General features: G+C 43.4%; 1 protein-coding gene across 3 annotated transcripts in view; it reads left to right on the top strand.

Moving 5' to 3' along the window:
* The first annotated feature begins 1,422 nt into the window (after positions 1 to 1,422).
* LOC111869516 (dihydropyrimidine dehydrogenase [NADP(+)]) overlaps positions 1,423 to 15,148 on the top strand; it is an 86,463-nt gene continuing 72,737 nt past the window's right edge. For all 3 annotated transcript variants that reach the window (XR_002843678.2, XM_023861095.2, XM_023861094.2), the window contains exons 1-2: positions 1,423 to 1,702; positions 8,301 to 8,411. Coding sequence is in view for 2 of the 3 variants with exons in the window: in XM_023861095.2 (XP_023716863.1) it covers positions 1,658 to 1,702; positions 8,301 to 8,411 (156 nt within the window). In the remaining variant the exon portion in view is untranslated. The remainder of the gene's footprint in view (positions 1,703 to 8,300; positions 8,412 to 15,148) is intronic.

Below are 15,148 nucleotides of genomic sequence, written 5' to 3'. Positions count from 1 at the left end.
TTTTCATTTCATTTCAATTCTTCTTTTAAGTATCTTTGCTATTATCTTTGCTGTATGTGCAATAAGGCTTATTGTGCGATGGTCGCTGCATTTTGTAGCTTTTGTCTTTTTCTTTAAGGCAATCATTGTAACTTCTGTAAAGTCCTTGGGCCACTCTCCACTTTCATATATGGTGTTCATTAGTTTTGTCAGTGTTTTCAAACCACCTTCTCCCAGTAACTTGAGCACATCTCCAGGTACATCATCATCTCCTGTAGCCTTTCCCTTCCTCATTTCCTTGATAGCTTTTTCCACCTCACTTTGTAAAATATATGGTCCTTTCTCGTCTGTATCTACTTCTTCTTCCGGTTCAACTTCTAAGGTTTCTGGCCGATTAGGTCGATCATATAGTTCTGAAATATAATTTTCCCAAATTTTCAGCACTTGCCTATGATCTACTATTTTATTCCCCTGGGAGTCTTCGATGCCAACATTTTGAATCCCATGATTCTCTTTCCATCCTAGTTCTTTTCTTTGACACAAGCATATGTAAATAAACCTATTCCCCAATAGAACAAGTGCCTCAATTCTGGTAGTGACTACATTGAGATGTAGTATGTACATATTTTTTGTATATATTTTTTCTTTCATTGCTTGTTTTGTTAACAGCTAACTGGAGGTTAATTTCCAAATAGCCCTTGTAGAAGAACCTCTGAGATCCAGCTTGTAGCAGGTCAGTATCCTCAGTGAACTACCCCAGCTCAGCTGTTATAATCAAACCCTGGACGTCCATCCCATAGCCAGTCACTAACTGAAACCCAGAAGTGCTCTCATTAGTGTCAGTATGTTGACAGTTAACTCTCTTCTTATAGTCAAACACTGGACATCAAGCCCATAGCCAGTCACCATATTGACTGAGCTAATCCGTTCTCATATAAATGAACTCCAGCACGTAACCAGTCACTATCCTCAATGAGCTACCACAGCTTGCCTGTAATAATCAAATTAGGATAAACCAGTCCGGTCCAGTCCATAGCAAGTTACTATACCGACCGAACTACCTCAGCTGACCGCCTAGTATCAAATCCTGTCGCACACTCCCAAAGCAGCCATAATGAATTACCGTGATTAGCTGAGGTAAGTATGTTGAGCCGCACTGATGTTTGTAGACAATAGCGAAGATAGCGAAGTTGATATAGGTGAGAAACTGAATGTCGCGTGAGTTGAAAAGTCATGCAGGATTTATAAGTAGTTTTTTTCCATATATTAGTGGAAAAGTACATTAATTCATATTTTAAAATAGATTAATCAAATGTAACCTATTTGGTTGTTCGAAACCATTATTTGAATTGAAGTCCGAATGATTCTTTTCGATACTTACATTATGCTCTCGAATGAGTAGTCGATAGAACGTCCCGTTCGATAGCTGGCGAGATTATCGGTCATTACCGTCATTACCTCACTATCTTCTGATCGTTCTGATCCTTGTGATGCTTGTGATCGCATTCAACCCATTCGACTTACTGTTTACGCAGATTACTGTATTACTGTAGTAGTCGGTCGGGTGCAAGTCGTCGTGTTTTGCGGTGTTTCGTGCCTGTTCGTGTCGTCACGTGGAGCTGTTGAAAGCGGAAACGTAGTTTACTCCAGTCGCTTTAGATACATCTCCTTCGTCTGTATGGCGCAGAAGTACGTTTTGAGTAAGGAGGTTCCTGATATAGAGGTGAGTTATCCTACAGACTTATTCTTCGTGTGTGTGCTTGTTTTGATATCGAGATTTGGCTTACTCGCAGTCTGTCAGCACTTTGGAAGTGTTGATGGAAACTGTAGGTTTCCCAGTGTATTTTTACAATTGTGGCCAGTTGCATACTTAACGGAGGACCGTTGTAAAGTCTAATTACTACAATACAGTGATCAGTTGCATTACATGTTATGAAGAGGATGTGTACTTGAAGCAGTTTGTGAGGTAATAAAAACACTTTAGATTCAGAAATGGATTCCATGATCCCAGTTTCCATTTTTTTTTTTAATTCTTGTCTTAACTGTGATAGCTGGCAAGAACGGGATATGGACATCCATTCCAGCTTGCAGCATCTCAGTTGGAGTTGCCAAGAAAGCGGTCAGGGACTGGACGAAAAAAAAAACCATTGGGAATCCATAACTGGGCTCAAACAGGCAAAGGGACTTATTACAAGGGCCGTCTGCCAGAAGAACGAAGGATCTGTTGAAATTAAACAGAGACCAATTAAGATGGGTGGTAGGACTATTTACGGGACAGTCACCTAAAAGGACACGTTTTCAAAATGGCGTTGATTGACGACCCCACTTGCGAAACGTACCTAGAAGAAGTTGAATCACCAACACATGAAAGAACTTACATACGTAAGAACTATTACAGCAAGGGCTCAGTTGGAAAAAAAAAAAAACATCTGTGGTTGTCACCATTACGAACGATTGGCTGTAAATCGCCAGTCGTAAAGTAACTACGATTTTGACTTCCCAGACCTTCTTGTTTCTTTTTCCCATTATATCCATCTGCTAGTTTGAGAAATGTTCGTAATTTGTGAGGTGTGCAGTGCATTTTTTAATTTTTTAACGCCGTGGGTCACGTTTTGTGGACTGAGTGACATCACAGTGGAAGTGTCTTCAGTGGGAAGTCATTATCTAATATCGCCACATACACGTCTTCACCAAATTAAATGTGATCATTGTTTTTTCTCTCTGGTCTGTTTTACAGCACTGTTAATATGTCTGGTTATATAGCGTCGGATGGTTGATAGCTGAGTAATTGGGAAATGCTTGGATGGAAGCGGTCGTGGCCAATTCGAAGTACTGATCCCGTAATTTAATTGGAAAGATTCAGGGAAATCACGATAAAACATGTATCAACATAGCAGGTCGTCCGAGCGTGACTCGAACCAAGCACCTTTTGAATACAAGTCTACACCATCCCTCTTGGTTGTGGTTACTATTGTACCACGATGAACCATGTTTCAGGATCAAGTGTGGCTGTTATGTGATGCCACGCAGTGTACGTATGCGTCACATGCCGGAGTACAGCAATCGCTGAGAGAACCCCAGGCCCCATATAACCGAGTTCTATTGGTGTTGCGCTATCTTCCCGTTAAGGCGAGCCTATCATGTTGCCTCACATTTCTGGAGACCTTAGCTCTTCTGTTATCTGCAGGGGCCTGGTTATCAATCGTCGTGGTATTAACTTTGTGCAAGTGTCCCACCGTGAATGTAGATCTGTTGTTGGAATGTAGGCATATTTGCGTGTACACTCCTGGGTGAAATTAATTGAACACCAGGCCATCCAACCTTGGGACTGGATGCGGGTGACTGGTCAGCTTCACATCTCTGCCCCTGTTATCCCGGGGAAAGAGCCCTGATTACCCATTGTATAATAAGAGGCTTGGTGGGCCCCGCGGCAGATGTGGACGTTGTTGAGAAAAGAGAAATAACTTGTCCGTGCCGGGGATCGAACTCAGATATCTCGGTCATCCACCCCATAATCTAGACACTGTACCAACTGAGCTGCCATACGTCCACACAGATGCATGAACATAATATTCAGACGACGTATGGTGATGAGTCGTTAATCAGACTTATGTATATTGCCTCAGATGCGAGAAAGATAGTTCTGTTAACCTGCTTGATATATTCAGAATTACTGGGTTTTTGGACTTTGGCTATCGTCCGGTATTACCAGATGATGGACAGGGTCCAGAAACCCAGTAATTCTGTGTGTTATATACCATTGTCAGAACCGTTTAAAATCTACCTGATACAGCATTTCGTCAAGGAAGAAATAACGCCGTCAGAGTGTTGTTTGTTCGTGGACGGCATGAGTGGTGATGGGGAAACTGCGGAAATCGTGGCCTGTGGGTTACTAATGCCACGTGTTGCATCGCTGGACACCACGGCATGGTGCGTCCTTGGGTTGCGGATGTAGGAGGCGGCTTCCAGATATGGAGGGTAGCTGCAAATGTATTGAATAAGCAGTCGCGGACAGCCGACAAGTGGTGGCCCTCCAGCCTGGGGATTGTGCGTGGGGCTAACGACTCTTCGCCGTAAAAATAAGCTTGTTACGAAAGATCACAGGAAGCCTCGGACCTGGACGGATACCTTGGATAAACGACCTAAACGAAAGAAAATGTATATGAGATTTGGTACTTGGAATGTCAGAAGTATGTATGGGGCAGGTTCGCTCAGGGCAGTGGCGGAAGAAATCTCAACGTATAAGTTAGATTTAGTGGAATTACAGGAGATCAGATAGGACGGAGGTGGCACCGAACCAGCAGGCGAATATACATTTTCCTATGGAAAGGAGAACAAGATTCCTGAATTCAGACCAGGGTATTCATGTGAAAGTCTTTTAGTCAAAATTTGTCAGGATATTGCTGATTCCCTGGACGAGGGGGCCGGGACAGACGCAATAATAATAGATTTGTCAAAGGCCTTCGATTTGGTCGCACATGATAGGTTACTTACAAAAATAACGGAAACCGGAGAGAACTTGAGGGTACATGTAGTTATATGGATAAAGGAATTTCTGTTAGGACGCTCACAGAGAGAGGAACGGGCACCTATCTGAAGAAGTCTGAAGAATTGACAGAAGAAAATTTATCACAAAGTAATCAGAGATGACGTCATGATAATCATAGAGCCGTCCTTCCAGTGAAAAGCCGACCCACCGATAGAACGGCTTGTCGTATCCGTGGGTTGCGAACCAGATATTAAAAATCCAACCCACTGTCAGAGTAATTAGATAAGGAGATTTATGTCTTTATCCGAGAGGGAGTCAAGGGAAGTTGTGTATGTATGGCGACCCTAATAGGGAGTGAGTGACACAGACCAGCTTAGTCTAGCTTAGTTTATACAGGTGTTTCTTGTAATGCCAAGACAGAGAATACGTAAGGACGCTATCTACGCCATTTCATGGGGAGGCTTCAATGTGGAAGCCTATATATATTCCTGCAAACTAAGTGGAAGGGGGACTCTTCATCTTTACACTAATCCAGAGAAGTAACGTTGAATGCAGATCGCTTGCCTTGAGTGTTCCTAAGTCTCGGCAAAGGAGACTGTATTCATGGACCTTTAAATAAATAGTCTTTATCCACCAACCACTGAGGATTGTTCTTTGAGTTAAATCACTCTTAAGCGACGCCTTATCCAGCGCTCCACGGCAACCTGAGCAGATCAGCATCCGCTCGGCTCATCTGTAGGTGAGTATTCCAGCTGCCTGGTCAAGACCTTCAGCTCGGGATACGACAGGCTGTCTTCCCAGTGATAGGCCGACCCACCGATAAAAAGCACTCATGTCGCCAGTTCTTTTCACTGGCATGCAGACACAATTACTACTCTGTAATTATATGCATTTCCGGACCCATGTTGTCATATAATTTTCTTCTTCTCTCTGCAGGAGGAGTCCTTTCCTGAAGTTTTGTCGTTGAGTTGTGATACACTCTGTATACGAAGAAGTTGGTATAGCGATAGGCTACGGGCTACGGGCTGGAGAGCCTGGGTTCGATTTCCGGCAGGAAAACATTTTTCTCTTCTCATCATTCACACCAACTCTGAGGCCCACCCAGCCTCATATCCAATGGGTACCGGGAGCTCTTTCTTTGGGGGTAAAGCGGTTGGGGCTTGAAGCTGACCACTCACCTCCAACCAGAGCCGAGGTCAAGAAAAGAGTGGATCTATAAATCCACTCCCCCATACGCCTTCGTGGCGTATTGATAAATTAGTTAAGTACAGGAACAACTTTACCTTTTTCTTTACCTCCATCGGGACCATTGCAGGCATTGTTAGCCAGTTCCTTGACACTACCGCTAACCGTTTGTGAGCACAGGGTCGGTTAGGAGTCACAGTACTTGAGGGTAGGAGGGAGTGCTTTACATTCCGAGCCATCACCTTAACTAAACGAGAAATGTTAACATGCTTCATTTGCTGCCCGTAGAGAGATGAAGAACACTCAGAATTTGTGGCTAAGAGACAACGAATCGCAGCGATTAATAATGGCAGAAAGGCCTCCTATCGCTGGCTGTACCGTCAAATAATCGTCACTCTGAATGGATAGTTAACCAGTCGATTCTCCGAAGTTTGAAGGTTGTTTCACTTCTGGACTTCGGAAATTTTAAAAACTACCGTAATAGTTTCCCGGTATTGCGTATGAGCTGTCATTGAAATCATTCGGGCGTTATTTCGGGTCTATTCATCTGGAAATGACTTCTTGTCGGTATTAAAAAAAAAAAGAGTTATAGATGTCCCTATAACAGGCCGTGGAGGCTCGTAGGGTTGTGAGACGTCGAGGCTCACACATGGCGGCGAGGTTGTCAGCCTTACGTGTCGGCCGCCCTTTAACCCCCAGGAAGATTCCTGGTACTGATTTCTCTTAGAGGCTGAGTCGACTCCAGGGCCGTAGGGCGGCTGGAAGGATTAGGTAAATTGAAAAATCCAACGACCTCACAGGGAATCGAACAGGCGACCATCCGGCTTGTATCATAGTGCCTCAATCAACTGCGCTACCACATGTCTCCTTTATATAGGAGAGTGCCAAAGTTCATTACGGTTAGATGAGACGCTTGGATTATATTGAACAGTTAGTATTGAGGGATTTGAAAGGAAGCGGCCCCTAATTTAAGTGCAGGGTACTTACTTATTCCAGCGCTTGCATGGGGGTACTGAGGTAGAGTCTCGAATCCGTTCTTCTCAGCTTTTCCTTGTGGTGATGACTTACTTCTGGGCCTATTAAATGTTTCTTAAGTTGGTTGATACACCAAGAACCGTCTAGAACGTTTCAGTAACCGAGAAAGTACTTCAGTAGACAGCATGTTCCATCATTGAATGTACATGCATACAAACAGAGCTAGTAAAAAAAGAGGCGCATTAGATTAAATTAAATATTAATTTACACGCAGATTCTAAGGGTTTTGACGATGGTGTATAATACTCAGAATTACTGAGTTTTTCTACTTTCTCCATCGTCCGGTATTCTGAAAATTAGAAAACACAACATTTCGGAAACTGGACCAAACTGAGTAGGTGTTTCCTCCCTACCTGAGGACGGAAACACATCCAGTTTCCGAAACGTTGTATTTTCTAGTTTCTAGAATGCCCGACGATGGACAAAGTCCAAAACCCCAGTAATTTTGAGTATTAATTTGTGTACTTAGCGGTAGCGTAGTTGGTTGAGGCACTATGCTGCAAGCCGGAAGGTCGCGGGTTCGATTCCCGATGAGGTCATTGGATTTTTCGATTGACCTAATCCTACCAGCCGCACTATGGGCCTGGGGTCAAGTCAGCCTCTAACAGAATTGAATACCATGAATCTTCCTGGAGGTGAAGGGCGGCCGGCGTGTAAGGCTGACAACCCCACCACCATCGGTGAGCCGATTGTCTAGAAAATGTGGGAACCTCGCCGTCTCACTGTCTATAAATCCGAGATTAACGGCCGTGGGGATCCGTTGCGCTGACCACGAGACACCCTCTATTCGTAAAAGTTGGCACTAACTTCGCCGACAAGCGGCGGGCGCTCGGTCGGTATAGTTCGCTTGCGGACTAAAAGCCACGGATTATATATATAAACAAACTCCGTGGTTTTAATACGCAAGCGAACTATACCGACCGATATATATGTACTTAATGTGCAGGTATGATTTTAATGTTAATTAGTACAGTAGTCTTGGAGGGTGAGGGCAGGGCGGCCGTTGGAGGGGCTGCACTGCACGTTAGCGCTTCGGTATCTAAGAAGTAGTTCGACGAATTTCTAATTTGTCTGCATTTCGTGTGAAATAAAAATATTTTTTTTTCAGATCCTCAGAGTCGTTGCTTGAGGTTTCCAGAAGCTGCTGGAGAATCTTGCATCACGGGTTCTACCCTTAGCCCACTCTTCCATGGCAGTTTGACTTGAAATCCCATGTCAACCCCTGCTATTATTTTTATAGGAATGTCAGAGCGTAGAGAAACAACCCTTGCAGTGGTGATGAGCTGAAAGAACAGATTTCATCTGTTGTCAACAGAATCACCGCCGACAGTGTAAACAGAACAAGTTGCTAGTTTTCGGCGTCGAATGCTAATGGTCTTACGGTGTATATGGATGATCTCTGTATGGAGCATGACAGAATATTGTTTCAATCTGCTGTGCACATAAATTAACACAAAAATAATTTCTGTACGTTTAAACTGAAATATAGTTTATATTCGCTCAGTATGTACGTACATACGAAAGGAATTTTAGCTTGATTTATCTAAATTGTTTGAACTGTATTCATGGTGGCCGTTATCTCTGGTTTCAGCATAATCTATTTTATTTACAGAATCTCTTGAATCTGAATCCGAAGATCAAGACCTTTGCCACTGTTGTGCCTTCTGCATACACAAAGGAAAATAAACTTAAATGGAAGAGGAACGCCAACAGAAAGTGCGAGGTAAGTATAAATTACATGCCCCTTTCTGTCTATGGCTCTACAGCCCTTGTGGACCTTGGCCGCTTTTTCAGTTTCTTAACCTATACACAGTTGGTAGGACTCCTTCGACGGGGGATTAGCCCGTCGCAAGGCCACTACCTACACACAGGATAACATAAACATAGAATAAACCCACACATACAGCCATGCCCGAGTGGGATTCGAACCCACGACCCCAGTGTTCGAGCGGTCGAGGACGGTTCATGCCTAAAGGGGCCCATACACGTACGAGTCTGGCTCGCGAGTCCGACTCGGCTCGGGTTCCAATGAGCCAAACTCGTCCGTGTGTGGGTCGCCACGAGCCGGGCTGGGCCGAGTCCGGTGAGGCTCGCCAGGGCCTTCGGTAGGACTCGGCACGGCGACGGCTCGCTATTGGTTCGTACGTGTTTGGGCGGTCCCGAGCCAGACTCGCGTATCTACACGCCACACGAACAGACTGTGTGATGAGTTGTGGTACTACGGAGGAACCATTTCGGCTTCCATGTGTAACAAAACATTCATGAGCCCAGAGTTTTTGACACGGTGAATTGCCGGTTCTGTGGCAAGTTCGCAGCACAGAGTATTCGAACAAGGGAAAGCGGAATCAGGCCTGGGATTTACTCGTGCAGTTCACGAGAGAGAAAAACTGTGATGCTGACTTGAATTTTGTTAAGAAGAAAGTGGACAGTATCCGGGCATCATTTAGGAAAGAACTGCGCCTAGTTCGGGAGAGCAAGAGAAGTGGTGCGTCTGGGGATGATGTCTACAAGCCAACGCTGTGGTACTTCGACTTGCTTTTGTTCACGACAGACCAAGAGAATCCTCAGAAAAGCAAAAGCAGTTTCTTCAGGTCTTTAGGTCTATCATTTCTAATAAAGTTCAATAAATTTAAATGTGTAAATCTGTCTCTACTTAACAACCAGTTCTTAGTTCACATTTCCCTCCTTTTTCTATTATTTTTTTCTCCCGAACACACGGCATTCATCAAGTATTATCACCGTTGCTGCAGCTTGCTTCGATGAACTCAGTCTGGATACTGAAATGTACGAGTAAAGTTGGGAGTCAGCTCATGCATGTGTGGTGAAATTAATCATAGTCCGGCTCCCGAGTCAAGCTCGCCAAGCCAGACTCGTACGTGTATGGGTCCCTTTAGACCGCGCGGCCACTCTGGTCGGCAAACTACATGCCCCTGGTGTTCAAAAATCGACTTACGGTTTCGGATGAGACAAGTATTCTTTTTCGCAGTTCGTGTATTGTGTTGGGAGAGTTATCTAAGAACAAGTTTTTGACCGTTGAGGGGCAGCCTCAAATTCTGCCACCTGGTAGCGTCTGTGCAGTAGTGAAGTGTGTAGTACTACTTTCTGCACAAGTTATTCTAGGGGACTGACCCATTGAATTCGACGTGGCAGATTACATCCATCAATGCGTCTTTATCAGTTACATTCCAGAGATTTCTAAGGATGCCATCACAACTCAGAATGCAATGTTACAGTCGACAGAGTAAAGTGTAATGATTTGTTATACAAACAAACAAAAAGAAACCCCGTGGCCTGTGGTTCGCAAGTGAACTATACCGACCGAGCGACCGCCGCTTGTCGGCGAAGTTAGTTCCAGCTTTTGCGAATAGAGAGTGTCACGTGGCCAGCGCAACGGATCCCACGGCCGTTAATTTCGGTTTTCTAGACGTGAGCCGCTATTTCCTTGAAATAGCTCCGCAGTTATCCTCACGAGGCTGTGTGGACCCCGTTTCAGACCCAGTACTTCTCAGAAAATGTGGTAGCGCCGGGAGTCGAACCCGAACCTCTGGATCTGTAGCCAGGAACTCCGACCACTAGACCACAGAGGCGGTCTAATGGTTTGTTATAACAAAGGACAAATTTAGCTTGTACGTCATTGCTTTTCGAGAACAAGTTTTGAGCCGTACCGATAACTTTTCACTCCCTTTCCATTAATGATATGTTTATTAGATCACCTCAAGGCAGGGTAAGAACACCCTATTTGGATCTGCTGTTGGGCGCAACCAGATTTGTTTAAGGAATTGTTGATTCGAGGACGATATAGGATGGAAGGTTGCAGGAAATCAGGTGAGCTGGTGAACATGAAACGGTTAGGGCGCAATATACGACCGGAAGTCGGTTTCGTTGCAGGGCGCATATGGAAATGCTTATTTATTAGANGCATCCATGTAGATTACAAACACGAGGCTCATCATGATGCAGTTCTCTCCAGAGCCCACTTTGCTGTTTCTGTTGCTCAGTTTCTTGGGGGGGGGGGGGGGGGAGACTGGGTCCACTTGATACGTCGGTCACTATTTGGCCTATTGTACCAGCCCCGATTGATAGATGATGATGAATGTGGAACAGTCCGTGGAATAACAATTGGCAAGGGAAACCGAAGTACTTTGTCCATCACAAATCCTATATGACCTGACCTTGGATCGAACCTGGGCCTCCGCGGTGGGAAGGCGACGACCATCCTCCTGAGCTATGGCACGGCCTGCTGCGAAGTGTTTTAATTTATTAGCAGTTCGAAGTTCCAAGACTTAGCTGGGAGTTACTAGCTTTATGTACGTTCTGTTTGCGGAGCGGGCACGGAACACATCTCAACTGTTCCCAGTACATTTCGGGGCGTGTCGACTTGGAGCTCAATCATGAAAACTAATGGCTGGACGTTACTGCCAAAACTGGCCGTCGCCAGCGGCTTAGAATTTCCGAAGAAAGGTTTATTAGAAGTGTCCGTCTCTGTAACACGTGGATATAGCGTCTTGTGGTTCGTGATTAAAATTAATGCAGTTTAAATTCTGAGCAAGCACAAAATAAAAGAAAAAATGCAAAAAGTAAAGTAATAGACTGTGGAGACCCGTAGGGTTGTGAGACGTCGAGGCTGCCGCATTTTCTAGACAGTCGGCTCACAAACGGCGGCGAGGTTGTCAGCCTTACGCGCTGGCCGGCCACCCTTTACCACCAGGAAAATGAGGTACTCTTCTGTGTTAGAGGCTGAGTCGACCCCAGAGCCTTAATGCTGCAGGAAGGATGGTTAGATCAACTGAAAAATCCAATGAGCTCATCGGGAATGGAAAGCTCGAGCTTCCGGTTTGTATAGCAGAGTGCCCCCAAAATAAAAGAAAATGAATGTTATTAATTTTGACCATGTTAGATATAATTTAATGCAGAGTTTACAGAATTTCGAAAATGAATAACAGGAACAAAGATGGTCAGCGTAATTTCAAGTAGGAATGATGATATTCCAGCATAAAATATATTGTTGCTAAAACTCTTAAAGTCGGCAGAAGACATGGCGGATAGAATTTGCTCAAGTATGCCACACTGACGTGATGGAGATGCCGTGAGTTCTGTCAATCCTAAAACGCGACGTTGCTATCTTAACGTGTTATCTTACATACCCAGCGGAAAATGTAATCTGACATCACGAGATACCGCACATTGCGTTGATAAACCAATAAGAAATAATGGCCATATCAGCAAAGAAGTTCTTAACTGTTTTGACCATGTTAAATATAATTTAATGCAGAGTTTACAGAATTTAGAAAATGAATAACAAGAACAAAAATGGCCAGCGGAATTTCAAGTAGGAATGATGATATTCCAGCATAAAATATATTGTTGCTTAAAACGCGACGTTGCTATCGTAACATACCCAGCGGAGAATTTAATTTCATGGATTGTAGACGTTTCGACATAGGATGCTCTGGGACTGCAGCAAAGCAAACTAGCGTGCGCGTGTTGACAAATCTGTACTGCAGCATCTGAAACTGTTTTTATTTTGTTTGTGGTAGTTACTCTCATTAATGTCTCTTGGTTATTGTACTTCCATATGTTATTTATTGTTGTGACCTTTAGAATACTTTTTTTTTTTTTGTTGGGTATGCCTTAGAAATAAGATTGTACTCGCACACTAAAACGGCCTGGAATGTCACATATATAAAATTGTAGCAGGTCTAAGGCGTGTACTGTCTTCGCTTGCTTGGAAACCGGGATCGTGGGTTCGAATCCCACTCAGGGCATGCGTTTTTCTGTGTTTGTGTACAGGTAGAGGCCTTGCGACGAGCTGATCACCCACCCAAGGAGTCCTACCGAATGTGTAAGATCTAGAAAAACCGAAGTGAACGGAGAAGTTCATGGAGGTAGGCCTAGGCCCACTGGGGCTGTAATGCCAAGGGGGGGGGGAATTGTAGCATGTTATTTATAATTACTCCGACAGACAACTAAATCTGAAAATAATTTACGGCATCATCTGATGTAAACTTTGAGGTTTTCATTAGGGGTTCTTCACAGCACCCTCTTTTTAAAGTACTGAGCAATCTGTGTTCCATGTAAAGTAAAGTTGTCCCTGTGTTTAATTAACTAGCCACCACGCCATGAAGAAGAATGGGGGAGTAGACGTATAGCTACATCATTTTTACCTCTGCACCAGATTGGGATGAGTGGTCATGCTCACGCCTTGGTCGCTTTACCCGCTACCCATTGGATAGGAGGCTGGTTGAGCCCCAGAGCCGGTCTGGACACTGTGGAAAAGAGAAAAGTCCCTTAACCTGCCTGGAATTGAACCTATCGAGCTCATAGACCATAGTAATAACAACTGAGCTATCCCGGTTCATCTGTGTTCCCTGTAGAATGGTGTTTTTCTAAGTGGCACAAACGTAATGTTATCCATAATATAAGGAACGTTTGAAGATCTGTGTCGTGTTAGTATATCAGTCACCCAGTCAGTACCTATTCATTGGAACAGAAAGTCAAAGCTGTTTTTCAGTGATAGCTCTCCAAAGGAAACTCCTTATGATGACAGTTTATATCCCTGGCTTCCAGATTCGTAGACATCCCTATACCAAACCTCTGAACAAAAACAAAATTAATAATTTCCCTGGGGTTGTCTCCAAGAGGAGATGTTTTCTATTTAAAATTCTTCTATTCGATATGCCATCTGGGGGGAAACGGTGTCAAACGAACGGACATTTGGCTGTTTGATATATGACATGTCCGTACAAAGAATCTGCCCTGCAAGTTTAGGAACTGGTATTATTGTTCGTGATAGCAACTTACGTCTTATATCTTCGGATATCTCTTGGTCATTTTTGTGTTCTACAGACCACAGTTTCTCTGGGGAAAGACGTATAAAGAAAATCATATGTATGTGCTTAAATGACCTAATTATCCTTGGAATTTCACATACACTCAACTCTCGATTATCCGGGATAATGGTGGGGATGGAAATCATGATTAATCGAAAACCCAGTTAAGACAAATTTTATTAAAAGTAGTACTGTAATACTGTACCTTCATAATACTATAGGCCTACCTGTATTTAAATTTATTCAACCTCATTTTTATGTCATCTCATGGCCTATCTAATACTTTTTTACGTTACACTGAAGTATGAATTAGTTATTTCAAACACACTGTTCAACAACATCCAACACTTTTTACGAATATTCACACTTAACACTTAAAAAAATTAATATTGTCGTTTGCTTTTTCTCGGTATTTTCGTTTTTACGGATATTCGTACGAAGCATACGTAATATTAGCTTGTGACTTAATAAACTGTTCTCTTCACTCTCAAGATAGTCTAGTAAGGATTCCAAATGATTAAGAGCAGCACCATATGATATTTTCTTACTAGCAGCAGCGTCCACATCTTCCTCGTTCTCACTTTCTTCCTGCTCTTCTGGCTGCACCCCCACTGAACTTAGGATTTCATCACTGCTTAACATTTTGAAGCCCGGCTCACACGAATCACAGTCAAACCACTCTCTTATATTTTCCTCGTTGACTTCTTCACCACTATGAACTTGGTTAGCCAATTTTGTCAATTCTATGGCTATCTCATTTTCACTGAATCCATTGAATCCATGGATTTAATAATTTTCATTAGTGATGAAAGGCATCAGTTTCTTCCATGAATTTTTCAATTCAGATGGCTTTACTGTATCCCACGCTGTTGAAATCTCGTATATGGCATCTAACATTGAAAAATACTTCCAGAAACACGTCAGATCATTGCCTTCATCGATGTACTTTTGTAGCAAATTTGATCTGTAGATTCTCTTCATACTTGAGATAACTCATTGATCCATTGGTTGCATAAGTGCGGTAACATTAGGAGGAAAATATTTCGCAAAAATATTTCCATCATCTGACCTCAGGAGACTTTCGTTAGGATGTGAGGGCGCATTGTCAATGAGGAGCACAGCTTTCTTGGGTAGGCCTTGGGCTTTTAGATGGTCACGAACTTGAGGCACAAATTTAAAATCAAACCATTCTTTAAATATCGCTCTATTCATCCAAGCTCCTTTCTGATTAAAATAATGGATAGGCGGACTTGAAGATACTGTTCCTTTAAAAGAGCGTGGTCTTTATGCTTTGCTGATAACTACTGGTGTTAGTTTGTGTTTTCCTGATGCATTAGAACAGCACAAGACTGTCAATCTCTCCTTACTGGATTTGTGGCCTTGAGCCTGTCTTTCATTTTGAAATGCCCATGTTCTGGTTGGCAAGCATTTCCAATAAAGACCCGTTTCATCGGCATTATAGATTTGTTCTGGCAGCAGATTTTCACTTTTCACGAAACTATCAAAATTGGTGCAAAATTGAACTGATGATGACAAGCCCCCTGACAATTTCTCACCTTGAATACTAATTTCTCGTATTCCATGACGCTGCTTGAAACGTGTTAGCCAAACAGAAGAAGCGTCAAAACTT

The sequence above is a fragment of the Cryptotermes secundus genome, unplaced genomic scaffold (genome assembly GCF_002891405.2).
Source record: "Cryptotermes secundus unplaced genomic scaffold, Csec_1.0 scaffold10, whole genome shotgun sequence".
Lineage (NCBI taxonomy): Eukaryota > Metazoa > Arthropoda > Insecta > Blattodea > Kalotermitidae > Cryptotermes > Cryptotermes secundus.
Note: the sequence above shows the minus strand (reverse complement) of the source record. Positions and strands in the feature narration are given on the sequence as shown.